At 40.9% G+C, this 27,568-nt stretch overlaps 1 protein-coding gene across 2 annotated transcripts in view; it reads left to right on the top strand.

Annotated features, from left to right (window-relative positions):
- Nucleotides 1-27,568, top strand: part of OPHN1 (oligophrenin 1) — a 307,777-nt gene that overhangs the window by 139,414 nt on the left and 140,795 nt on the right. For both annotated transcript variants that reach the window (XM_084869543.1, XM_084869542.1), the window contains exons 8-12: nt 3,485-3,589; nt 9,056-9,185; nt 12,546-12,646; nt 18,720-18,811; nt 25,273-25,351. In XM_084869543.1, the coding sequence (XP_084725669.1) occupies nt 3,485-3,589; nt 9,056-9,185; nt 12,546-12,646; nt 18,720-18,811; nt 25,273-25,351 (507 nt within the window). The remainder of the gene's footprint in view (nt 1-3,484; nt 3,590-9,055; nt 9,186-12,545; nt 12,647-18,719; nt 18,812-25,272; nt 25,352-27,568) is intronic.

Genomic DNA, 27,568 nt, shown 5'->3' with positions numbered 1-27,568 from the left:
GAATCTTTCCTCATGCATTTTTTGTCCCTAGCTATGCTTATTCTTTCTTTTCTTCCTTTATTGTTCTTGTGCTCCCTTGGCTTTTGCTGTCTCCCTTTAACACACACACACACACACACACACACACACACACACACACGTTTTTATTTATTTATTTTTTTTAGAGAGAGAGGAAGAGAGAGATATAGAGAGATAGATGAGAGAGAAACATCATCAATGGAGCCCACAACCTGAGCATGTGCCCTGACTGGGAATCTAAATGGTGGCCTCTTGGTTCCTGGCTTGATGCTCAACCTCTGAGTTACATTGGATAGACTCTGTCTCCCTTCATTTTACCTTATTCTCCTTTCTTTCTTTCTCTCATGCTTTCATAAAGCCTTTTAAAATACTCATCATATCACAGTCATGTGCTATGAACTCATGTTCTGTATACTCAATGACTTTCCATTCTAACATTTTTACTTCTATTTCCTTAACTTTTTCTTTACTTAAATCTGTTTAATTTATTATAAAATATGGTGTGCTTTGATTTTACAGTTGAATTTTAACAACTTATTGTTATAACAAATGTATTCTTACTGCAGAAAAACTATAAAAAATTATGAGAAAAACAAAACAAAAACCAAAATTCCCCATATAGAGATAATCACTGTTAATATTGTGGCATTTTCTTCCCATGTTCTCTATGTACCTATTACATTTTTTTTCTCTATCTACATATACCCATGTACTTGTAGACTCGGATGTGTGTATACCTATGTGTATAAACATGCATATATTGCAAACTAATATATGCATCCGTGTTTATATGTATCTGTCATTTACATATGTCTGTTTATGTATATGTGCAAACACGTATTTATTCGCTCATCTCATTTATTGTGCTTCTATTATGTGTTTGGGCACTGTGCTAAACACTGGTTATGCTATAGTGAACAAGGCAGACTCAGTTTCTGTTGTTATGAATGCTACTGTCTCATGTCAGTAGACCAAAGGGAAGGAAAAATATCTGTACTAATAAAATGGTAATATGCTAATTAGACCAGGAGACCTTCTGGGAGACATTCTGGACGTCCTTCTGGACAAAGATATGTGGTGGGGCCGAGGCCGAGGCAGTTAGGAGCGATCAAGCCAGGAGGGGTGGGCAATTTGGGTGAGCAGGTCAGCAGGGGGGGGACAGCTTGGGGTGAGCAGGCTAGCAGGAGGGTCATTTTGGGGTCAAGCAGGATGGCATGGGGGGATAGTTGGGGGTGATCAGGCTGGCAGGGGGGCATTTGGGGGCAAGCAGGCTGGCAGGGGGGATGTTGGGGTGAGAAGGCTGTCAGGGGGCAGTTGGGGGCAATCAGGCCAGCATGATGGGGCAGTTGGGGGCGAGAAGGATGGCGGGGGTCAGTTGGGGGTGAGTGTGCTGGCAGGCAGAATGGTTTGGGGCTATCAGGCATGCAGGCAGGTGAGCAGTTAGGTGAGTGGTTCTGGATTGCGAGAGGGATGTCCCACAGGGATCGGGCCTAAACTGGCAGTCGGACATCCCCCAAGGGGTCCCAGATTGGAGAAGGTGCTGAGGGACACTCTCCTCCCCCACCCCTCCCCATGCACGAGTTTCATGCACAGGGCCATTAGTCCTATATAATAAAAGCCTAATATGCAAATTGACTGAATGGTGGAACTACTGGCAGAATGACCCATTGCTATGATGTGCACTGACTACCAGTGGTCAGACGCTCAACACAGAAGCTGCCCTCGGGCCCCAGGCCAGCCAAAGCAGGTGCCAGCAAGGGTCCCCCGATCACCCTGCAGATCGCCCCACAGAGGGAGGTGACCAGCAGTGGCAGCGGAGGGCGGGGCTGATGAGCGGGCAGCTCCAGGCTGGTCAAGGCAGGTGCTGGTGGGGGGGCTCCTAATCACCCCACAGATCAGCCTGATTACCTGCTAGGCCTAGGGACCCTACTCATGCACACATTTTGTTCAGCAGGCTTCTAGTACATAAGTAAAATAATTGTAAGTTGTAATAAGCACTAAAACAACAAAAATGGGCAGCTACTTTAGATCTAGTAGTCAAGCAAGGCCTCTGAAATTGTCATTAAGATCTAAAGAAAGCAAAGGTGAGGCTATGTGAATAATGGGGAAAGAACATTTCAGGCATAGAAACACAAACATACACAGTCCTTAACCTAGGAAATAATGGTATAATCAAGGAATGAAATACTGGTGAGATATAAAGGAATCACAGCACATAATATCTGAAAGGAAGCCTTAGGACCTCTAGCTATGGTAAGGTGTTTGGATTGTAGTCTAAGGGAAACCTCTAATGGGTATTAAGCAGGATATAATTTGAGCTGATATTATATAGAGAATGGCTTGGAACAAGCCAATATTGTTACTGGAGACACCAGTTAGGAGGTTAGAACAGTGCTTTAAGCAAGAGAAGAGATTGGTTTGGGATACATTAGTGGTAGTGGAAATAGAAAACAATGGCTGGGTTAGAGACATATTTGGAAATAACCCTGACAGTAATTATTGATAGATTGGATTGAGATGAGAGTGAAAGAGAAATCAGATATTATTCTTTACATTCTGGTTTCATTGATTGGGTAATGTAATTTCCTGAGATGGGAAAGCTTGGGAAAGAAACAGGAAGATTGTGTATAGCACTGTGTGTGATACACACACACACACACACACACACACACACACACACACATAAACATGCATTTATATACATAGTTTTGTATGCGCTTATGTATATAAACATATTATTTGTATTTATATATACATATGTGTTTATATGTATATGGTGTGTGTGCATTTTATTTTTGCTAACTTGTTTACTTTCTACAAACTATATAGCAATTTTTAGTATTTTTTATTATACTTTACTATTGCCAGCATTGAGCATTATTTTTTAAATGTTTATATTTGATAGATAAAATTCATATTTTTTGTTTTTATTTATGTATGTTTGATTTTTAATGGGATTGAACATTTCAGGTATTAAAATACTTTACTTATTGTTTGTCTTCTGCAACTCCCTCAATACTTTTCTCATTTAAAATTGGGTTTAGGCTCTTTGAATTTTTTAGCATTATGGCAGTCTTCATAAAGATACAGATGCTTACTTTATTCATTTATTTATTTAGTTACCTATTCAGCAAATATTTATTGAGTACCTACTCTGCTAATCCTTAGCATTTAGAGAGAAAAGACACAGTCTGTCTTCATGCAGTCAAAATTATGAATGGTTTTATATGCTATCTGAAAAGGATCTGAATGAATACATTTGTTAGTATGTAGTTCTTATTTTCTGGAACTGAATTCAGTGTAAATAAGACAATAGCTATGTGTAGACATGCTTGTGTTTGCATGACTGATTTTAAGACTATACTGGATAAACACTGTGTAGAATTTCTTTTCTGTGCTTCTGCTTTCTTTATTTGATCAATGAGAAGGCTCTGGTGGTAAAGTTATTTTTCCTTGTTTTCCCTAGGTCTTGGCCTTTCTCCATAGCCTCTTCATTTCCAACAACTTGACTGTGGAGCTCACACAAGATTTCCTCCCTTACAAACAAAAGCTCCAGCTAAGTTTGCAGAATGTAAGTTTGTATGTGGGCTTTTTACTTGACTCTGCATTACAATTGGATTTAAACCCTGATGACCTTGACTTTTGAATTCTAGGTTTTTGCACCCCAGCCAATTTGTCAAGACACACTGGTGCAGAGCACAGATATTTTAGTGTACTGGATAGTTCTTGCTCTTCCATTATTAGCTCTTCCCTGTCTTTGGCAGTGATTGTTGCTCAATCCCACTGACAACTCTATCCAATATTTATTAAGAATTGTTAATTTGCTATCTTTCTCCCAGATCAGAATTCAGTTATTGGCTTGTTTATGCACAGGTTTATGCTACTTTCCTGCTTATCAATCAAGACACTCTCATTGTAGGTTTTATTACAATGAATGCCCATCTCCCCCCTCCCCCCCCCGCCGCCCCACTACTTATTACTAGATTTAACTAGATTATTTTCAATGGTTTTCTCCACTTTATTCCCATGTTGGCCCTTATAGATGGGCATAGGCATAGCCTTCTCATTCTTGTTACATTTTTTCTTATTTATTTATTTATCTCACATTTAATGAATGCTTGTGGATATAAACATGCATATATAGTATGCCAGATATTGTAACATATAATGAGACATGTTAATTTTTCTCTCTTCAATGAATATACAGTCTCTTGGTGCAGAGAGACATAACCATAGATAACTCATAATGCCTTTTGATAAATGCTATAATAAAATTAAGAACAAAAATTTCAAAGATGCACAGAGAGTTTAACAATTGACCAACTAGTATAGTAAAAGAAGGCATCACTGAGGCAGTAACTTTGAGCTAGTTGTTTCAGTACATGAAATTTATAGGTGTATTTTTAGATGAAAATGGATGGTAAGTGGCAGTGGAAATAAATTTGGACTTGTTTGTTTAGGAGGATCTTGACTTACAGTTGAAATTGTTTTTATTTCTGGGGACTCTCATTACTGGGGAATTTTCTTTACCAGATTATGAGAGCCCTTATCTTCTCCTGATTTATAAAGTATTCTTATAACCAGGTTAATCATTTGAATCTTCCTTCAAATATAGCTTGACAAGTATGAGTTTAGGAAGCCTTTGCATTAATATATATGCTTAACTCATTTAGAGGAATGGGTCCAACTAGATAAGGTAGCTCAGATCACCTTTGTCACTGTCATGTGATAATTCTTTTTTTTACATTTTATTTTTATTGTTGAAAGTATTACAGATGTCCCCTTTGTTGTGTTTTTTTTTTTTTTTTTTTTTTACACACTGACCCCCTCCACCTCATACCCTCCCCTTCCAGGCTTCACCACTCTATTGTCTGTGTCCATGGCTGATGAGTATATGAATATAATTTCCCCCAGTTAATCACTTCTTTCTCACCCCCTACCCCCACCTTCCCTCTGAAATTGATCAGTCTGTTCCATGCTTCTATGTCTCTGGTTTTATTTTATTCATAAGTTTGTTTACTAGATTCCAAATATGAGTGAGATCATGTGATACTTTGACTATTTCATTCCACTCCCTTCTGGCTTGAAGTGTTTCTTTGAGAAGTCAGCTAACAGTATAATGAGAGCTCCCTTATAGGTAACTTTGTCTCTTTTTGCAGCCTTTAAGATTCTGTTTTTTTTTTTACTTCATTTTAATCAATCAGAGTGTCAAACCTCAGAGGGACACAGACACGGGGGGGGGGGGGGGGGCGGGGGGAGGGGTGAGGGCATGAGTTAGGGGTGGTGGGCGAGCAATGGGGTGATAAGGACACATATGTAATACCTTAATCAATAAAGAAAAAAATTAAAAATAAAGTAATTATCAAAATAGTTACCAAAATATTTTTAAAAATTTGCCTAAGTGTGGGTTTTTTGGGTTCAACTTGTTTGGGACACTCCGTGTTTCCTGAACTTGAGTGACTTTTTCTTTCTCCAATTTAGAGAAATTTCCTGTCATTCTTAGAATAGGTTCTCTATTCCTTTCTCAGATTCTGCTCCTTCTGGTACCCCTAAAATGTGAATTTCTTTATGTTTCATGTTGTCCAAAAGTTTCCTTAGACTCCCTCTTGCTTAAAAAATTTTTTTTCCATTTGCTGCTCTGAATGGTTTTTTTTTTTTTTTTTTTTTTTCTACATTGTCTTCTCATTTGCTGATTCAGTCCTCAGCTTCTTCTAGTCTACTGTTGAATCCTTCTAGGGCAGATGTCCCCTTTGTTGTGTTGTGTGGTCAGCAGTTTGCCTCTCTGTTGACTAATGAGTTTGCTGACCACTGTTCTAGGGTGTTCTTTATTTCAGCTATGTCATTCCTCATTTCCAAGTGATTGTTATTTATTGTTACAACCTCTCTTTTCATGTTTGTGTAACCCTCACTCATTAAGACCCTTAGAGTTCTCATTAAAATGCTTGTAGGTCTAACTGAATTGTTTGACCACCCTTATTACCATTACTCTGAAGTCTTTATCAGACAAATTATTTACCTCCATTTCATTTAGTTCCTTTTCTGGCAATTCCTCCTTTTCTTTCATTTGAAAGTTATTTCTTTGTCTCCCCATTTTTGGTATCTCTTTAATTTTGTTTCTATGTATTAGATCAAACTGCTATGCCTCCCAGATTGTGTGAGGTGGTCTTATGTAGTAGATATTTTATGTTACTCAGTTGTATGGTCTCTTAGATCTCCTGAGCTGGGTCCTCTAGGAATTCCCCTTGTTTGAGTTATTTGGGTTCTCATGTTGTAGTTGGGTCTTGAATGTTATTATCCAGTTTATGGATGGAGTCTCTTCTCAGGCTGCTGGCTATGTGGCTCACCCCTGACCACGTCTTGTGAGCTGTTGTGAAGATGCTGACTGAATGGAATAAAATACAATACAACAAAACACAAAACAGAAGAAATAAAACAAAAATGCACACAAGACCCCTACAGCACCAACAAAAGCAACCACCAGAGAATAGAGAATTGCAAAAAAGAAAAGAGCAATAGTGATAGAAAAAAAGAAAGAAAAATATGAGGAGAAAACAAAACAAAGCAAACAAACAAACAAACAACAGCAGTAACAAAAAACAACCCAAAAAGAGGGGTATGGAATATGTAGATGCAGAGCTGAAATAAAAAAATAAAAATAGAGAATTAGGGTAATACGGGAAGGAAAATGGTTTAAAATAATGAAGGGAGATAAATGAAAATAAAATACAAGAACATTTTTGAAAAATAAATTAGAGGAGAAAGCACATTGACCTAAAACAAGGAAAAAGTAAAAACATGAGAAAGCAGGAGAAAAAGAAAAGGGAGGATGAAAAGAGAAAAAAAAATAGAAATAAAAAAATAGTTGAGTAGAAAAAGGGAAGAGGAAAATTAGCTATATGAAGGAAAAAACAGACTAGAATAATAACAAATCAATAAAACAGATAAAGATAAATGCTAGAAGGGGAAAAAGGAAGGAAAGAAAAAAGAAAGAGAAGACAAAAGGGAGGAAAAAATGTGAAGTGGCATTTGTTTCAGCCAAGTTTAGTGTCCCATGAGAACTCTCTTTGGACCCCACCCTTCTGTCTGCCAATTCTGGACTTCCTTTGAGGTACTTGGGTGCTAACCACTGTTAGGATCTGACCTTTTTTGGCTTTCAACAACCTGCTTGAAACTCCAAGTCATCCACATATGCACCTTTTGTGTCTGTCTCCACAGGCCTTGGCTGCATGCAGGAGGGGCCAGTCTGCTGCATAACATAGGATGTTAGCAGCATAGGACACAGGACTGAGTCAGCAAACTTTCTCTGGTTCCCTGAGCTCCACTTCTGCCTGCCTTTGCCTGCTAGCCAACTGTCAATCTTAATCACTCAAAAGTCTGTTTCTGAAAGGGCTTTAGGCCGGGGAGGTGCTGTTTACCTTTAGGGAATGTGGTGGGTGTGTTTCTCAGTCCCAGAGCTACTCCTCTGTGAATGGCCCAAAATGTTACTCTGCCTTCAGCTAGGCTAGGCAGAGATCCTTGTATGGGTGGCTAAAAACCTGGAGTTTTTATCAGCTCTCCTGTGCAGGGAAAGTAACCAGTCTGTTTATGCATAGTGGGTTGGGTAGTCCTTCCTCTAATCCAGTCACCAGTGCTCCTGAGATTGTTCAAACCCATAGGCTTGGCCTTTGCTTTTGTTTCCTCTGAAAAGGTCAAAATGCAGGGTCTGGCATGAGGGATCCTGATGGTGAAACAGGTGTATCATCTAGGGCAGGTCCCCCCCCCCCCCCCCCCCCCCCCCCGCCATTCAGCTACTGGGAGTGCTAGTTCCTCTCAGCAAAAATGGCCCTTTAGTTTTGGGGGCCTAAGATAAAATACTCCTGGCTGCTGCTTTCCCACATATCCCTATAATGCTTCTACTCCAGCCTCTCCCTAGGCTCCTCAAGTCTATATGTCCCTTCCTGCACCCAAGTCTCCAGTGAGTAGCTGCAAATGAATACTCCTGTGCTCTGGGGTTAAAAAACAGCAGCAGCAACAACAACAAAAACAAAATGAAACTTAGGCTTTCTCTCCAACTGCCTCAGATCTACCTACTCCAGACTCCACTGCAGTCAGCAACCCTGCCACCTTTCATGACTGGATGTTATGTGGGCCTCAGGTCTTGGCTCTGGTGCTCTGGGCTGTGAATACCAGCCTGGGTTATGAGCCTCTATCTTCTGAGGGAAAAGACCCTCCTGTAACCCAGTGCTCCTTCTTCTCTCTGCCCCGCTGGCCTGCCGCCCATGGAAACTGGGTCACCTCCTCTCGTGACCTCACCCTTCCTACATGTCTCCACATGTTTTCTGTCCTCCCTTGATGTAAGTCTCCTCCTCATCGGGACCTCAGTTGGTAATTCCAGATGAATGTGCTACAAATTAGTTGTATTTTCTGTATAGCCCTGGTGCATGACAGATCTGCCTGCTTGGTCGCCATTTTTTCTTTTCTCATGTGAAAATCTTGAAATTAAATGCTGTTGACCTCTAATGATTTTCATTCCCACATTTCATATTGTGTTTTGCCACTGTGTTTTAGTTTTGAATTTTTAAAATATTACTTCTTACCATTAGCTTTTGTTATTCATGGTTATGAAAACAGGTTTTTTGTTCACCTATCTTCAAAATAAGCACCCTTTCATACATTTTATTCTAATGGTCAGAATTTATATCAGAGTTTAGTAGGCAGTAACTTTACTTGAGGCAGAAGTTAGAAGTTGTTCTCTTGGTGAGGCAGTGGTCAGTCTCAGAATTCTAAGAGCCCTTATTTATTTGAGTCTTATGTGATTCCTATCAGAAAAAAAAATCTCCCAAATGTGGTTTTATGGTATATTGTTATTTATGTTTGTTGCTCTTTTTGTGTCTTTACTGTTGTTCAACTCCATAAAATTGTTTTCTAGTCTTTATGGCATTCAACACTTTTTTTTTGCTATGTTGTAACATATAATAAGAGCTAAGAAAACAGTGGGTCTCTGACCAAAAATTGCTTATTTATGATGATGATGATGATGATGATAATATCTTGACAGACAAGAAATCATTTCTCCAGTACCAGAGAAGAGATGGAAGAACTTAAGAAAAGGATGAAAGAGGCTCCACAGACTTGCAAACTTCCAGGACAGCCAACAATTGAAGGCTATCTCTATACCCAAGAGAAATGTAAGTGGGAATACATGGATACCCACTTGTTTTAAGTAGGCAGTCACCTACTGCTTCTTTGCCCTTCAAAACTTCAGGCACCAATAATGATCATAGACCCCTGAGAACTATACCTCTTTGGAGAAAAGTTTGGGAATAGTAAAAATAAAAAGGAAGCATAAATTTGAGGGGAAGGTTAAGTAATTGTTTTCCAAAGGCTCTGGGATAATAAGACCGCAGGTTTTCTCTGAGATTCAAAATGGTGATTGTTAATCACTTAGTCATTTTAATGACTCTTACTGTGGCAAAAAGGGAGATAAGGGAACAGAGGCAGAAAAATAATATTTATTATATCTACTAAGTGCTCTAAGTACTGTATCTCATTTAATATTTGAAACCACTTTGCCATTTTTCACATGAGGCCACTTAGGCTTAGAGATATCACTAGTTGAAAGTCAGCCAACTGTCAAGTAACAGCCTAAGAACAAACTCATGTGTATGAAAAGTCAAAACCTTTGCTCCTACCTCCATACTCTGTACCTTCCACTGCCTTAGGATTACATGGTTGCCCGTAAGTCACTAAATAATCATTGTGACTTCAGTGGGCAAGGCAATTGTTCACTGATAGCCAAGGAAAATGTGTTAACTTATGCACTTACTAAACATTACAGATGATTCACCTTTTCCTGCCTCCTAAATTACATTATGGAAACCTGTATGTATAGTTTGATTTTCCTTATGAACTGTGACCTAATGCTCATAAAGCCTGTGATTTTATTCCCTGCCCAAAATTATTCTACCTGGAAAGTAGGCAAAAGAGGCTACCCAGAGGTTTACCTGTGGCAAAAATCACTGAATGCACAAAGCATAATATCGTAGCAGTGATGTTATTTTGCTTTTCCTCTCTTAAGCAATTAACTTTTTATGGCTTTCAAAGATGTGTTCTTCCATTTGTCAGAGTCATTCCTTCAACTTTGCCTTGCAGGATTTCTCAGTCTCAGCACTATTGACACTTTGGGATTGGTAATTTTTTGTTTTGAGGGGGGCATACTATGTATTATAGAATGTTTAGCAGCATTTATCCCCACTTTATTTTTTAAAAACTCCCTAGGTGTGATAATCTGAAATGTCTTTAGATGTTGCCAACTGTCCCCTGGGAGGAAATATTGCCCCTGGTTATGAACCACTGTAATATTATAAAAAAAAGTATAGAGTAATGGGCTTATAATCTTGGCTCTAATACTTTTTAGCTATATGATCCTTCTATGTCCCTGTTTTCTAATTTGTCAAATGGATATGGCATTGCTATTCAGTTGAATGTATGCTTACTGAACATTCTTTTTTCCAGATAATGTTCAGTACATTAGGCATACAAAAACAAACAAACAAAAGAAAAACCTTCATTTTTGCCCTCAAGAACTACACATTTTGATGAGGAAGTTGGACAAGCATATCAATAATTATAATGAAACTAGTGGCCTGGTGCACAACATTGGTGCACTCGGGGTGAGGCAGGGGGTGTACCTTAACCTGGCCTGTGTCCTGTCACACTGCAAGAGCCTTGTGATCCATCACCCCAAAGATATAGGCCCTACACGCCATCTGGGGCTCCTCGATGATTTCCCCAAAGAGGTAGGCTGGAGCCGGGAAGGCCTGCAGACCTTCGGGCAAGGCCACGATGGAGACCAGCTGACCTCCACATGCCTGTGGACCCATGGCTGGGGCTACAGTGGAGAGTCTGCTCCACTGCGGCTCTGCCCTCAGGTTAGACCTGTGGCAGAGGGGCATCTGCATGCACCTATGGACCCATGGCCGAAGCCGCCCCCATCCTCGATGCTGCAAGTCCCCACCCACCTGCGCTTACTCTGCACGCAGCCTGCAGATGGGTCATTATTGTGATGGCATCCCAACCAATTTGCATATTACCCTATTATTAGTATAAATGTGTTGAGAATATATATAAGGGATATCTATAATAATAAAAAAGTAATATGCCAATTAGACCAGACATCCTTCTGGATGAAGCCAGGACTGTGAGGGAGGCCTAGGTTCCAGGTGTCTGCCAGCAGCTGGACGGAAACCCGGGTCCCGGTGCCAGCAGCCGGGGAAAGGAATAAATTTCATTCATCGATATATATATATATATATATATATATATATATATATATATATGTATGTATATATATATATATATTTTTTTTTTTTTTTCACTGAGGAAGTTATGTTCAAATTGAACTTGAATTATGACTGGGATCCTGACAGGTAAAGAAAAAGGAAAATAAAACACCAGGTGTATACCACTGCAGGAATGGAGACATAGAGGTGTGTGAGGAAATAGTTTATTTGTAGGGTCTTGATTTGCCAAGAATAGTCCTGGTTTATATCTGTTGTCCTGATGTAATTATCAGTGGTGCCCCATTCACTCTTAAATATGTCTTGAATATGGTTGATAAATTATATGGCCACATATTTATTTGGTAACTGAGAGTAATTAAATGAGGTGGAACACAGATAGAAGGGTTAGAAAAGGTAAATATGGTCATAACATGAAGAGCTTTGTGGGCCAACTTTAGGAGTTTTCAGATAATGGAAAAATCATGAATGATTTATAATGAGATGAATGACAGAGTTATATAGTTAAAATATTCCTTTAATAAAATAGTAGAGAATGGACTAGAAAGGAGTGAACAGAGATGGGGGAAACCAGATAGAAGGCCACTGAAATAATTAATTGGAAAAATGGTGACTTTATTTTGCTTGAAATATCTTATAAAAGTTGAAAAAGATAAGTCAGCAATAGGGTGTGGGACTAATTTAGTTCTAAAAGAGATGGAGACTATTTGACAGCTAAAAGACAGGCATTTAGGGGATAGAATGTGCAGAACCCAACCACCAATCAAATGGGGCACATTACAGGGAAATGGGACCATTACCCACATTCTTGAGGATTTCTCAGTTAAGTAGGGAAATTAGACGTGAAACCCTAAAACTTTAATACAATGTTGAAAACACAAATGACTTCTTGTCAGTTCTCTGACTTAGTTCCTATTATTAACTTGTTGTCTAGAAAGGCAAATAATATCAATAAATGAGACAATGATAATATCATAAAAAGCCACTGTGTATTGAATATTTGCTGATGATATGTTTCCAGCTTATGCAATAGGATGCATAGTGGCAGCATTCATAGGGAACATGGCAAGATGAGTGGTTTGGAGCAAGCCAGAGTAGATGTGGAAAGAGTTGATGAGGGTTTAGATCTCCATATGTACAGGGAGCATGACCCTGAAGGCCAAGGTATAAACAGCTTCCATCTTGGAGTTGGACTGACCATGCAGCCAATAAATTAATTTATTAGCTCACTTTTGCCTCTCTTTCTAGGGGCTTTGGGATTATCCTGGATGAAATACTACTGCCAGTATGAGAAAGAGACCAAAACACTCACCATGACGCCAATGGAGCAAAAGCCAGGTGCTAAGCAGGTCAGTTTTTTTTGGTGCCACATTTTTTGCAATGCATCCAGGCCTGCATCTCAGAAAAGAATATATGTTTACTTAGTGTCAAAGAACCAGATCCATCACTGTCATGTCAAGCCATGGCTTCATATGTTCTCTTTGGCATTGGGCCCGATACTTCTCAGTTGAGCAAAAGATCTCTGTTAATTATGTCAGGGCTTTGGAAAGTGCCTCTTTCATACCATTTACTAAATTATTACAACTGCCTGGCATGTTGTACAAAGAAAATTTGCAAAAGTATGGATGAATTGTGGGTGGAGAATATGTCTTGCTTTTAAGAAAGCTCTATTATAGGAGTCTTTTAAATAGTAAGAGTTTAAAATATAATTTACCAAACTTCCTTTTTATTTATTTATTTATTTATTTATTTATTTATTTATTCAAACTTCCTTTTTAAAAGAGTTAGTCTGTTGTCTAAAGTTGGAATAACCTATTCTTCACAGTCTGTGTAGTAATACTAAAATATCTTTAAGCAGTTAATGCCTCTTCTTCTTCCTTCCAAACATTCCTCCACTACCCAATGTGGCAAATGACTTTAATATACTGAAAACATAGTTTACTTAACTGGAAGAATCTGATATGCTATGTATGCTTGTTATGTTGGACCATAGAGCTAAAACTTTTATTCTGTCATCTCACTTTTGCCTACCTTTGCAGGAGTTTTGGGAATACACACACACACACACACACACACACACTCTTAAGATAAAAGCTGATAGACTATTAATATGATAAAGTAGTTCAATGTTTCATTTTAAAAAAAATATATTTTTATTGATTTAGAGGAAGGGAGAGGTATATATAATGAGAAACATTGATGAGAGAGAAACATTTATTGGCTGCCTCCTGCACTCCCCTGCCTGGGAATCTAGCCTACAACCAGGGCATGTGCCCTAAGCAGGAATCAAACCATGACCTCCTGGTTCATAGGAGGTCAACCACTGAGCCACACTGGTGGGGCTCAATGTGCCCTTTTAATTGTCTCTCAGACTGGGTCTTAGTTATTATATTTAAGTATTTTAATTCTTTACAATTTGACAAAGTGACTTGTTAGCATTGAAAGTTGTAGTACATGAAGACCCAATTTATGTAGAAAGGTAATTGGGTTAATTTTTCTCTATTGTGGTCTTTTCCATAGACAATCTTGCTTGTGTGGCTTGTTCATGGAAAATTAAAGATTGAGATTTAGTCACAGGATGCCGAAAACTGCTTTTTTTGTTCTTTAACCACACATTTTGTTACTCTGCTTCTAATTTGGAGAAGGGATGCAACTCTAAATAAGGATACCAAATGGTATGAAGGTGTTTCAGAACCTTCATCCATGTTTCCATATGGGCCTGTTACTCATTCATGACTTCAAAGTTTTCCTTACTTTTCAGTCTGCCAACTGCTAATGCACCTTTAGATGTGATTCCAAAGCACATAACTTCTTTCTTTTCTGTTGGAACTGAGCTGATGTACCTGATAGGCAAGTGCTTATAAACAATACTGTCCTGCAGTCTCTTTCTTTTCTTTTTATATATACACTAGAGGTCTGGTGCATGAAAATTCATGCACTGGAGGGGGAGTCCCTCAGCCTGGCCTGCCCCCTCTTAGAGCCCAGGAGCCCTCAGGTGCGAAAGGCAACCCAGCATCAGGGGAAGGTGATGCCCCTATCTTACTTCTGCTGATGCCATTGCTGGGAGTGCAAGCGTCAGCTGACCCTGGTTACCTGAGCCTCAGGTGGCCCTGGGTGGCTGGGAAGCCACCATCTGAGGCTTGCCTGTGCCTTGGGCTGGCTTTGGGTGGCTGGGGGTGCTGAAGGGATGGGGACTCTGGAGGCAGGCATGCTGCAAGGACTAGAGGCCTGGTGCACAAAATTCGTGCACGGGGGTTTCCCTTAGTCCGGCCTGCACCCTCTCCAGTCAGGGATCTCTTAGGGAATGTCCGGCTGCCTCTTGCAATCCAGGATCACTGGCTCCTAACTGTTCGCCTGCCTGCCTGCATGATCACCCCCAATCCCTCTGCCTGCCTGATTGCCCCTAACCACATCTACCTGCCTGCCTAATCACCACTAACTGCTCCGCTACCAGCCAGATTGATTCTAACTGCTCCCCTGCTGGTCTGATTGCCCCTAACCACCTCTGCCTCGCCCTGCACCCGGACCCAGAATTTCCTCATTCTGGCTGGCCAGAGGCACCCAGAATCTGGGCTGGCTTTGTCCAGGCCGTCCGCTCCCGCAGGTGACTGTGGGCAGGCGGTTTCGCCTGGGCCACAGCCGCAGGCACCCAGGATTGTGGGGCGAGTGGCTACTCCCTCTCCAGGGCTGCAGGCTCAGGTGCAGATGCTGGTGGCCCGGACCACTGGGCGGGCAGCTTGTCTCTCACCTGGGCCAGAGCTCCAGCCACTGGCACTGGGACCACAAGGTTGGTGGCTTGTCCCTCTCTCAGGCTGCAGGCACAGCCGCAGGTGCTAGTTACCTGGGACCACAGGGTAGGTTGCTTGACTCTCTCCCAGGCCATAGGCTCAGGCGCAACTGCTGGCACCGGGGACTGTGGGCCAGGTGTCTTGTTCCTCTCCCGGGCCGCAGCCCTAGCTGCTGGCGCCTGGGACTGCGGGGTGTGTAGCTTGTCTCTCTCCTGGGCCAGGCTGCAGGTGCAGGTGTAACCGCAGCCACTAGTGCCTGGACCCACAGAGTGGGAGGCTTGTCCCTCTCCCGGGTTGCATCCCCAACCTTTGGCGGGTGGCTTGTCCCTCTCCCAGACCATAGGTGCAGGCACAACTGCTGGCACTGGCGACTGTGGGCCAGGTGGCTTGTCCCTCTCCTGGGCCCCAGCCTCAGCCCCAGCCGCTGGTGCCCGGGACCACAGAGCAGACAGCTTGTCCCTCTCCCAGGGCACAGGTGCAGCTGCTGGCACCCAGAACCATGGGGTGGGTGGCTTGTCTCTCTCCTGGGCCGCTGCCTGGCTGGTCCCCATTCCTCTCTCATGAGCTCATTTGTGACTGGTTGGTCCCCATGCCTCTTTTCCCATTGTTGAGTGTCTGAGCTGTTATGGTGTGATGACCATTTGCATAGTAGCTCTTTATTATATAGGATTACTTTCCAAATCCTGGACTTGAAAGTTCCTTTTTTAGACAGTAAGCTCATTTAGGCCCTTTCTCTCCTGCTCAGAGGTGCCTACTGCAAAACTCAAGACAGGCAGTGAATGCCAATTTCACATCCTCCTAACATATAAGAGCAAGCCCTTCTTTTAGTTTATCTCCCCATGTTCCCTTTTCATTGAGTGGCTGTCACAGCCTTAATAGTTTTCCTATGGTATTTCTTATGGAATGGAAAGAGGAACATGTTTTTCCATTATAAAGGGAGGGGAGGTGGAAGTAATTACTTGAATTTTTCTCAATTATAGTTGGAAATGACTTCTTGTCAGTTCTCTGTCTTAGTTCCTATCATTAACTTGTGCTCTAAAAATCCAAATAATACAAATAAATGAGAATTACAATATCGTAAAAAGCCACTGTGTATTGAATGTCTGCTGTGTGTCAGGTGCTGAATACTTTCCATCATGTGCCTCATTTACTCTCGCAATAACACTGTGATGTATGGTTAGTTGAATTTGAAGATAGACTAATTAGCCCTCTTTCTGACTATGGTACTCAACACTGTTCCCTATTATTTCAGCCTATCAGCTTCCATTTATATTGTGCTGCTCACTTTACAGATCACTTTCCCAAACATGGTTTGTTTGTTTGTTTGTTTTAGTCCTCACCTGAGGATATATATATATATTTCTAAATATATTTTATTGATTTCTTTACAGAGAGAGGAAGAGAGAGGTATAGAGAGTTAGAAACATCGATGAGAGAGAATCATCGATCAGCTGCCTCTTGCACACCCCCTACTGAGGATGTGCCCACAACCAAGGTACATGCCCTTGACCGGAATTGAACCTGGGACCTTTCAGTCTGCAAGCCGACACTCTATCCAGTGGGCCAAACCGGTTTTGGTGATATTTTTTATATTGATTTGAAAGTGAGAGCAAGTGTGTGTGTGGGGGGGGGAGAGGAGAGAGAGAGAGAGAGAGAGAGAGAGAGAGAGAGAGAGAGAGAGAGAGATTGAGAGAGAGAGAGAGAGAGACATCAATGTGAGAGAGAAACATGGATCTTAACAGGGATTGAACCTACAACATGAGTATGTGCCCTGACCAGGAATTGAACCTGCCACCTTTTGATGCATAAGATGATGCTCCAACTAACTGAGCCATGCTGACCAGGGTGGCATAGAAGCTTTTTGATTTTGAGTAAAGTACTTTTTGCTTGGTGTCATATTTCTTCTTAGAAAAATGGCAAGGTTGATGACGTAGTAAACATTTATTGAGTGCTGTTTATTATGTACTAGAGATATAAAGATAAATAAAACATTGCCCACATTCTTGAGGATTTCTTAGTCAAATAAGGAAATGATTCATGAAAATATAAAGCTTTAATATAAATTAATTGTGAAAACACATAATGTCAATGTATATTATTTGGGAAGGATTTTAGAGGAAATCTAACTAAATTTCAGGTTGTAGAACAAGTAAGAGTTTAACCAGGCAAATAATATACATAGACATTTTAGGTGGAGGAAACAGTATATGCAAAGTTATGGAATCATTAAAGAGCATGATACATGTATGAAATAAGAGTAGTTTTACACTCATGGGGGTGGTTGCAAGGGAACCTGGAGTGGAGGGCAAGACCTAGGCCCCTGAGCTGTGATGCCACCAAATGTGAGGGAATTCAGAATTTAAAGTAGGAGGGTGAGTACATAATGCAGTTGTGAATCATTCTCATCTTGAGCAACTAACAATGCTTGATATTCTAAATGCTGGGGCAGGGAAGACAGATTGAAAGATGAATTTAGAGTTGAGTTTGCATAGTGCAGGAGCAGCAGCAGAATAGGCTTTTGGTGGTTGAGTGTGTCAATGAGAGAAAATAATTGGATTATCAGCTGTATCAGCCAGTTTAGATGGTACAGTGCTTAGGCATAGGCCTGGTATTTGGGGAGTGTTTCTGAATTTGAAACAGTAAGGTGTGTGTATTATTCCCATTTAATAGGCTGTGGAGTTAAGATTCAGAGAGTCAAAATTATTTGCCCTGGATCATATAGCTAGTAAATGGCCTAACTGAGACAAGACCCCAGGTTTTAAGCTTCTTAGTTTATTGCCATTTTCATTATACCAACTAGGGTGACTTGGGATAAGCCATTTTACCTCTCTGAGCTTCCTCCAAAGATTATGAAGAAAGTTGGTTTATGAATAACTAGTGTAATGTGTGGCACCTAATAGGAGATTAATAAATGTTACTTCTCTTACCTATACCACATTGTCTCTGTTGAAATAATAGAGGGAAACTAATTAGTGTAAGACTGGGGAATTTTAACCTGTGGAAAAGGTGGATTTCATTGGCCTTGTTAAGTGCCCACAAGGCTAAGGTGGGCCAAACCATTCTGCGCACATGAAATACCAAATGCCACCTTAACTAATACACACATTAAATTCCTTACTCCAACCCTATCTTTGGAGTCATTGCTTTTGGAAACTCTGATATTCTCGAGAGTCTAGAAGTGGAGAAGAGAAATGTTTGTCTCTCCCTCCTCCATTAGCCACTTTAATGGAAGGAGGGTTGCAGAAAGCCACTTAATCATAGCAATCTCCCTACCTAGACATCTAACAAAAAGTTTATTTTGGACACTTAATGTGATTCTGGGCAGCCTGTTTCTCCTTCACTCCCCTTACAAGGTAAGGCTTACATGATGTGAAATGAGCTTCCTATTTAATCTGGTGCATTTGGAAAAGAGTGATGGCCTACCTTGAATATAATTTTCTTTTCGTCTCAGCCATTTATTGATTTTTGGAGCAGGGAGAAACCATCTGCCATCTTGCTGCAACTACCATCTGAAGAGACAAAGGTTCTCAGTGAGGCTATACAGATGCCTTCCAAGTGACACAAAGGACACTGTAGAATGCAGAAGCTTTTGTGCACCCCTCCAAATTGACTATTAATCCTTCTCTTCTATCAGGGGCCCTTGGACTTAACCCTGAAGTACTGCGTGAGAAGGAAGACTGAGTCTATTGACAAGAGGTTCTGTTTTGATATAGAAACTAATGAAAGGTAAGCTGTGCTGATGTGGATTGATAATGTCCCCTGTACAAGGTGCTGAGCCTGGGTAGATCTTTTCCTCTATCATCTCTTGTTGATGAAAATGAGCAAATCTATTCATGATATCGTTGTCTTAGCTCTTCTGGCCACCCTTCACAGAGATCCCTGTCAGACCTGGCCCAGTGTTGGTTCTCTCTATGAAAGCTTCAATCAGCTTTGCCTCACCTGCTCTAGGCAGAAAAAGTCATTCCTAGGATTTAATTTGCTATCATATATGCAAAAGGTCAGTGTTTAACGATGTGACAAAAAGGACAAGATAACAAAACTCCCATCCAAGTACTAACCAGGCCCGACCCTGCTTAGCTTCCGAGATCAGGAATACTATGCTGCCATAAAAAAGAAGGAATTCTCATCATTTGCAGCAACCTGGATGGAATTGGAGAACATCATGCTGAATGAAATAAGCCAATCAATGAAAGAGAAACACCACATGACCTCACTCATTTGTGGATAATAAAGATCATTATAAACTGATGAACCAAAAGATAGATATAGAGACAGAAAAGCAACAAGCAGATTGTCAAATTTCAGCGGGGAGGGGAGGAGGATCTGGGGGAGATAATACATCAACTGAAGGACTTGTATACATGCATATAAGTACAACCAATGGACATAAAACTCTGGGGAGGGAGGGGATGTGTGGGAGAGAGGGAGGGGGGCAAAAAAAAATCAATAAAATATGTAAAAATAAATAAATAAATAAATAAATGGTTAAAAAAAAAAAAAGATAACAAAACTCATTCCTTTTAAAATCTCCTAATATCCTATATAACAGTGGTCGGCAAACCAAGGCTCTCGAGCCACATGTGGTTCTTTGGCCCCTTGAGTATTCTAATGCCACTTCTTCAAAGTAGACTTGCCCAGGCTGAAAACCGAGTTCTGCGCATGAGCCACAAAGTTTCAATCGCACTGTACATGCGCACCTGCACATGGTATTTTGTGGAAGAGCCACACTCAAGAGGCCAAAGAACGGCATGTGGCTCACGAGCCGAGGTTTGCCAAACTCTGCTATAAAACAAAAGGCTAATATGTAAATCAACTGAATGATGGAACGACCTGTAGCTATGACGCATACTGACCACCAGGGGGCAGATGCTCAATGCAGGATCTTCCCCTGGTGGTCACTGTGCTCCCACAGGGGGAATGCCACTCAGCCAGAAGCTGGGCTCATGGCTGGTGAGTGCAGCGTCAGTAACGGGAACCTCTGCTGCCTCTCTGGCAGAACTAAGAATGTCCAACTGCCTGCTTAAGCCATCAGTTGGACATCCCCCAAGGGCTCCCGGACTGTGAAAGGACACAGGCTGGGCTGAGGTTGTCTCCTCCCTCCGCCTGAGTGCATGAATTTTGTGCACCAGGCCTCTAGTAGCATATAAGAACAAGTGAATTGGAACACAGTTTTAATAAATATATATCTTTTTTGATTTTAGAGAGAGGAAGGGAGAGGGAGAGAGATAGAAACAACAATGATGACCAGGAATCAAACCAGCAACCTCTCAGTGAATTTCTCAATGCTCAATCACTGAGCTATATTGACTGGGCTGGACAACATTTTAATAGGAGCTAGATGTGATGGAGGGTAATAGTACTGGGGAGTAATATTTTCTTCCACTTGGTACAAACTTCATATAGACTTTTCCTACTTTGCAGATATTTATGTCTAGTGGAATTAGTTTGATTATCAACTTTCTGATTTCAGACAAGGCTTACAAATTTTGGACTTTATTTTACTTGTTTCTCTTTGGTGCCCCCCCACACCTTTTTTTTTTTTCCCCCTTGACCTGAGGACATTTTTTAAGAGGGGAATTTAACCTTTAAATTTTAAAATGAGAGCAATTAAAATTACTTTGGATAAACACATGTTATGTAGGTGGGAGGTTGGTCCAAATTTCAATGAATAAATAGGCTTCTATATTTTATTTCAGTCTATTGCTTCTATGGAATAGGTACTGAGTAATAGAATATAATTTAATGGAATGATCATATTACTAGAAAGGAACCTGGAGGACCAATTATAATCTTACCTAATAATAGACAAACATGTAAATTGACTGTACCTTCACTACACCCATAGCCAATCAGAGTAACTATGCAAATTAACCCAAACAAGATGGCGGTTAATTTGCATATACAGTTGTCCAGCACCTGTGTCCCAGGAGCATCCTGGCACCCAGGTCATTGTGAGATAAGGCCTGGGCAGGAGCATATGCCCTGCGATCAATCGCAGGAAGCTGGGGCTTTGCTCCTGCTCAAGGCTGAAAGCTCTGAAGGCTTTTGGCCTGGTGCAGGAGTGGACCCCCTGTGATTGATCGCCTGGGCAGGAGCGTAGCCCCTACAATCAATCACGGGGAGCTGTGGGGTCTGCTTTCGGCCTGGGCAGGAGCAGAACCCCTGTGATTGATTGTAAGGAGCTAGGGTTCCATTCCTTCCCAAGAGGCTTTCGGCCTGGGCAGGCCTGGGCAGGGGCGGAGCTGGTGATCATAGGGAGCTGGAGGGCCCCTGCTCAAGCCTAAAGCTTCGGCCAGAGGCTTTAGGCCTGGGCAGGGCCCATCCTGCGATTGGTGTGAACTATAGAGGAAACATCTTTTCTGACTGCACATTGGCTAAGCTTCCTGTATGCCACTGGTAATATTCTTAGTAACTTGGGTAATAAGAATCCAAAAAGGTGATTTAGGGTTTTTCCACCACACTTCTGGAGAAAAAAACGAAGATCCGCTGCTGGAAGGCTAAGAAATGTCTTATCCTGCCCTAGCCGGTTTGACTCAGTGAATAATGCCTCAGCCTGCCGACAGCAGGGTCTGAGTTCGATTCTGATCAAGGGCATGTACCTAGATTCCAGGCTCCTCCCTGGCCAGGGCCCAGATCAGGGCTCATGCAGGAGGCAACCAATCAAAGTGTTTCTCTCACTTTGATGTTGCTCTCTGTCTTTCCCTTTCTCTTTCACATTCTCTAAAAGTCAATGGAAACATCCTCAGGTGAGGATTAAAAAAGAAAGAAAGAAAGAAAGAAAGAAAGAAAGAAAGAAAAAAAGAAAGAAAGAAAGAAAGAAAGAAAGAAAGGAAGGAAGGAAGGAAGGAAGGAAGAAAGAAAGAAAGAAAGAAAGAAAGAAAGAAAGAAAGAAAGAAAGAAAGAAAGAAAGAAAGAGAAAGAAAGAGAGAGAGAGAGAGAGAGAGAGAGAGAGAGAGAGAGAGAGAGAGAGAGAGAGAGAGAGAGAGAGAGGAAGGAAGGAAGGAAGGAAGGAAGGAAGGAAGGAAGGAAGGAAGGAAGGAAGGAAAGAAAGAAAGAAAGAAAGAAAGAAAGAAAGAAAGAAAGAAAGAAAGAAAGAAAGAAAGAAAGAAATGCATATCCTATGAAAGACACATCTTGAAAATGCCTAATGAAGTTTATCATTTTTTCTTGGTGAAGGGACTGGAGTCAGTGTTGATGAAAACACCTTGGTGGCTGGGGTGATTGTTAGTTGCTGCAGCAGTATTAAAGGACATTATCACTTAAAGGGCTGAGAACAGTGCTTGGCACATAAGAGGTATTCAGCAAATGTCAGCATTGTGCTGCTGCTGCTGTAGTTGTTATTGCTATTATTATCATTGCCATTCAAGCTCTGATGGACTATGAGCCTGTGGCTTCAAATGTTGGTAGGAATATAGGATATCTTTTTATTAGTGTTCCTACCAACATTTGAAGCCACAGGTTCATAACCCATCAGAGCTTGAATGGCAATGATAATAATAACAATAACAACTACAGCAGCAGCAGCACAAATGCTGACATTTGCTGAATACCTCCTATATGCCAAGCACTATTCTCAGCCCTTTAAGTGATAATGTCCTTTAGTCCTTACCACAGTCACATGAGGTAGGGGTATTATTATTCCAATTTTACAAAGGAAGACAAGGAGACAGAGAGAAAGTAAACAAGTCAGATTACATAACTGGAAAATGGTAGAGCCAAGATCTAAATCCAGTCATTCTACTTTCCAAGCTCGCACTTTTAATCACTACACTCTTCTGCAAATGTGCTGTGTATGCCTTTTGTTCCAAATGGGTCACTGAGACCTCAGGAAGGGCAAAAGATTTATCTTAGGTCAGAATAGAAGACCCTAGATTAGATGTCAGTACTTTGTCATTCTGTTCATAAACAGTATTGTTCTTTGAATTTGACTTGCTGTAGCACTTAAAAATCTATAAATGCTTCTTGAATAGTACTTGTTTATTCAGCTTCTCTGTAAAGTGAAGCAAGGACACATTCTGGATTTTTTATTTCCCAGTTAGGGAAGCTCAGTTTCAGAATGGTTTTAATATTGTATCTGGTCTTCAGTTTCTGCTTTTCTGTCTGTTGCTCATTTTCTAGTTTTTTTTTCTTTTCTTTCTGGCTGCAGGATTCAGCTACATAGCTTCCTTTACAAAGATTTCTAGACTTTCTAGCCCTGTAAGATATATCCAAAAGGTTGGGGGTTTCTAAGAGAAAGATAGACATGAAAGAATTCACTATCCAAAGCCAAGTCTTGGTTTTCAATTGATTATTTTTTAAAGATGATTTAAGAGTGTTCTTTCTTAAGGTGTACTTTAATTAAGTAAGAGATGAAAGGGCAGGTAGAACAGGAATCGCATGATATCAGGACTAGAAAGCACCTTCCAACTTGTGTATTTTAACACCCTTATGGATAATGAAAGGGGCCCACAGAGCTCCAATGACTTTTTCCAGGTCTCTCATCATTGTTCTTATAATTTCGTGACTTGAGAGAGGTCTCATCTTATACAAGTAATGAGAAGAGCAAGCTTCTCATAATGGCACAGTGAGGTAAAGAATGCAAGGAGACTTTATGCTTGTAATAATATTGTCAATCCCAAACTTCCAATTTGTTTTGTTTTTTGAAGTTTGAAAAAGACAATACACAGTACAACAACTTGGGATATCTCTGGGTATAGGTAGCCTGCAAGTAAGTAAAATAAAATTTCCATTGAGGCCCTCTGCCATGATGAAGAGGCCTTATAGTGTACTGTTTAAAGAGGCCTTATAGTTTACTGTTTAAAAAAAAAAAAAAAAAATATATATATATATATATATATATATATATATATATATATTTAAACTGTAAACTATAAGGCCTCTTCATCATGGCAGAGGGCCTTAATGGCAATTTTATTTTACTTACTTGTAGGCTACATATATATATATATAATTTTTACAGACAGGAAGGAAAAGGGATAGAGAGTTAGAAACATCGATGAGAGAGAAACATCAATCAGCTGCCTCGTGCACACCCCCTACTGGGGATGTGCCCACAAACAAGGTACATACCCTTGACCGGAATTGAACCAGGACCTCTAAGTCCGCAGACTGACGCTCCATCCACTGAGCCAAACCGGCTAAGTGGTTAAGGAAGAACATGGCTTCTAGGCCAGAATTACTGAACTCAAATTCTGATCTACTATATTTACCTAATATGTTAATTTGGGTAACCTCTATATTCCTCAGTTACTGCTTCTGTAAACTAGGATTAAAAAAAAATAAAACATTCTCTGTGGTACCTGCTTTATGGGCTTCCTGGATATATTAAATAAATTAATGCCTATAAAATACTTAGAACAGGACCTAATACCTAGTGAGCATTTAGTAACTCTTAGTTATTATTAGTCATAAGATTGCTTAAGTTAGACACTGTGCATGCTGTGCCAATTGGAAATTCTCCTGGGCATCCTAGGTGGTGGAAGTAGCAAAGCGAATTTCCTGAAGATGAATGTGCCCATGATGAACATGCTCACCCCTATAGCTCAGACCAAATGGCTGGCTTCTGAGAGAGGCAGGGAGAGCCTCAATTTGGCTCAAGCAGTATAGGGCCAATTTAAGTGTACTATGGTGAGGTGTCCTGGCATCTGCCCTCCTATTTTCTTTCCCCACCCTAGCCAAGATACCCCTTCCCTCGGGGTTCCCAGAGTTACTGTTCTCTAAATATTCTGTTTTGTTTTTTTTTAAATATATATATATATATATATATATATATATATATATATATATATATATATATTATTGATTTTTTTACAGAGAGGAAGGGAGAGAGACAGAGAGCTAGAAACGTTGATGAGAGAGAAACATCGACCAGCTGCCTCTTGCACACCACCCACTGGGTATGTGCCCGCAACCAACGTACATGCCCTTGACCGGAATCGAACCTGGGACCTTTCAGTCTGCAGACGGACGCTCTACAGCTGAGCCAAACCGGTTTCGGCAATATTCTGTTGTTTTTTGAGTAAAAAATACTTTGAAAAATTTTCTGAGTAAAACATATTGAAAAATTTGATTAGGCCTGTGCCTATGCAGTGTGACACTTCCTGGGGCTGAGGGGGGCCTTAAATCACAAGACTCCATTCTCTCAGATGAGTGTTTTGCTTTCAGCTTCTCATTTTTTTTTTCCTTAGGCCAGGAACCATCACTCTACAGGCCCTTTCAGAAGCTAATAGAAGGCTATGGATGGAGGCCATGGATGGGAAAGAGCCTGTAAGTTACTTCAGACACTGGGGATACCTCTACAGCATTGCCAAGAGTATGAGTCCCCTCTAGTGGTACAAGTAGGTCTAGGACAGTTAAAGGGTAATAGATCCATCTGACTCAAATATTTTAGAGCCAGCAGGAATTTTGTTGACTTACCATCTTTTTTTTAACAAGTAAGGCAAGTTAACAACAAATTGATATCCCCCCCTCTCCTTCTTCCCCGCCCCCTCTAAAACCCATAAATTAAAAAACAACAGTAAGGTGAGGAGCATCTCTAGGACTACCCACACAGAAGACATCAAAGCTGGGCCTAGAATCCAGGGCCCATAGATTCTTGCTCCAGTTTTACATTATACAGCTGTGGCTATAAGACCTTCATAAAGAAAACTAAGCCTTTTTCATTTTATATAATTAATATATGTTCATATAGAAAGACTGAAAATAATTGGCATAGCTGTAAACAAGCATTTATTAAGATTTTATTCAAAATTGTTTTTGCTGCCCCTTCTTACTCCCAGAAATCAGTTTATTATCTTTAAGGGCACATCTAGTGGAGGAGATGGCATTGCCATCCTGTGTGCCAAGATGTACCATTCTATTTAGAAACTTCTTGTACAGGAGTATAGAGTCTTTAAAGTGTTAGTATTAGTGATTATTCTATAAAGACCAATATGAACAGTAAGAAATTATTGAAAAGAATTTTCTCTTTTCAATATATTTCCAGTAGGTTTTTTCTGGTGACATATGAAATAATATCAGCTTCATAATGTTGGAATATGAAAGGCTTAGATTTGGATCGTGGTTCTGCCAGTCAGTGGTTGTATAAACTTTAGCAAGTGATTTCATCTCTCTGAGACTCAGTTTTCTTCTCTTTAGCAAAATGGCTTTAATAATCTCTTTTCTACCTATCTTGCAGGGTTTATTTAAAAATCAAATGAAAGTCAGTCTGTCAACCATAATGTGATATTTTATTCTTAGGTGCTTTTAACTAGTCTGAAGTGTGGGTGCAAAGCTACTGTGATTTAACAGTATTTGGATATAGTATAATCTCCTTGCTTTATTTACCTTACTAGGAGGGAAAATATATTCCAGGGTTCTCTTTCATTGTCATCAGTGCCCTGGAATCTAAAAAGGAGTGCACAGATCCAAAATTGCATTTATAGCAACCAAGAAGATAGCTATAAATGTGAAATGATATCGTGAGGAATGCCATCCAGAATGTAGACCAGGACCTGTCCTTTCTCCTTCCCCTCCCAGAAATCTGGAGCTTAACTATTACATGTCTTTGGTGTTTCTCTAGGAGGATGCTAGAAGGTTTAGCAAGGCATTTTCCTCTTGAATATCTCTCCTGAAATTGTTCTCTCTTTAGTTTTTTTAGGATACAGAAGGGTTTTTGTGGAGAATAATGCTAGAACATGGGCCCACTGAATGTGAAACTTTACCAGCTTGATTATGGCAGACTTAATACAAATATATTGTTTGTCAAAGTGGCAGCAAGGGCCAGCATGGAAACCTCTCTCATTCAAATATTCATGGGTATATACACATATGCAAAAATGTTTCTTTTAAAATAAAAGATTGTTACAGCACGCTAACAGATGGCATATAGAGAACTTATTTCCTGTATCCTAACATTGCTTTCCTGTATCCCAACATTGCTAATGTTGTTGCTGCTTTACTTAACATACCAATCTATTAAACTTATACATGTTTTGCATGCTTTGCTTAAAGCAGGGGTGGGTAACCTTTTTTCTGTCAAGGGCCATTTGGATATTTATAACATCACTAGAGGCCCAGTGCACAAATTCATGCATGGATCGGGCCTGTCAGAAGGAGGAGATGGTAGGATATTGACCTTGGCGGGCGGGCCCTGCCCCAATTGAGGTGGCAGGGCCAATTGGGGGTGGGGCCGGACAGGGGGAGGGGCTGCAGGAGGTTGGCTGGCTGACGGCCCCACCCCCTATTGGGGTTGGGGGTTGATCAGGGGTGGGGCTGGCTTGAGGGAGAGGCTGTGGGCCAATCAGAGTGGTGGGGGCCCATCAGGGGTGGGGCCAGCCAGGGGGAAGGGCCATGGGGGTGTTGGCTGGCTGCCCCACCCTCAATTGGGGTAGGAGAGTCAGATCAGGGGCATGGCCGGCTGGAGGGAGGTGCCTTGGGAGGTTGGCTGGCCAGCCCCACACCCCAATCAGGCCGGTTTGCTGGCCACAGTGGACGTCATAGTGA

Source organism: Pipistrellus hanaki (genome assembly GCF_964339955.1).
Source record: "Pipistrellus hanaki genome assembly, chromosome: X".
Taxonomy (NCBI): domain Eukaryota; kingdom Metazoa; phylum Chordata; class Mammalia; order Chiroptera; family Vespertilionidae; genus Pipistrellus; species Pipistrellus hanaki.
This window is presented reverse-complemented; position numbering and strand designations above follow the sequence as displayed.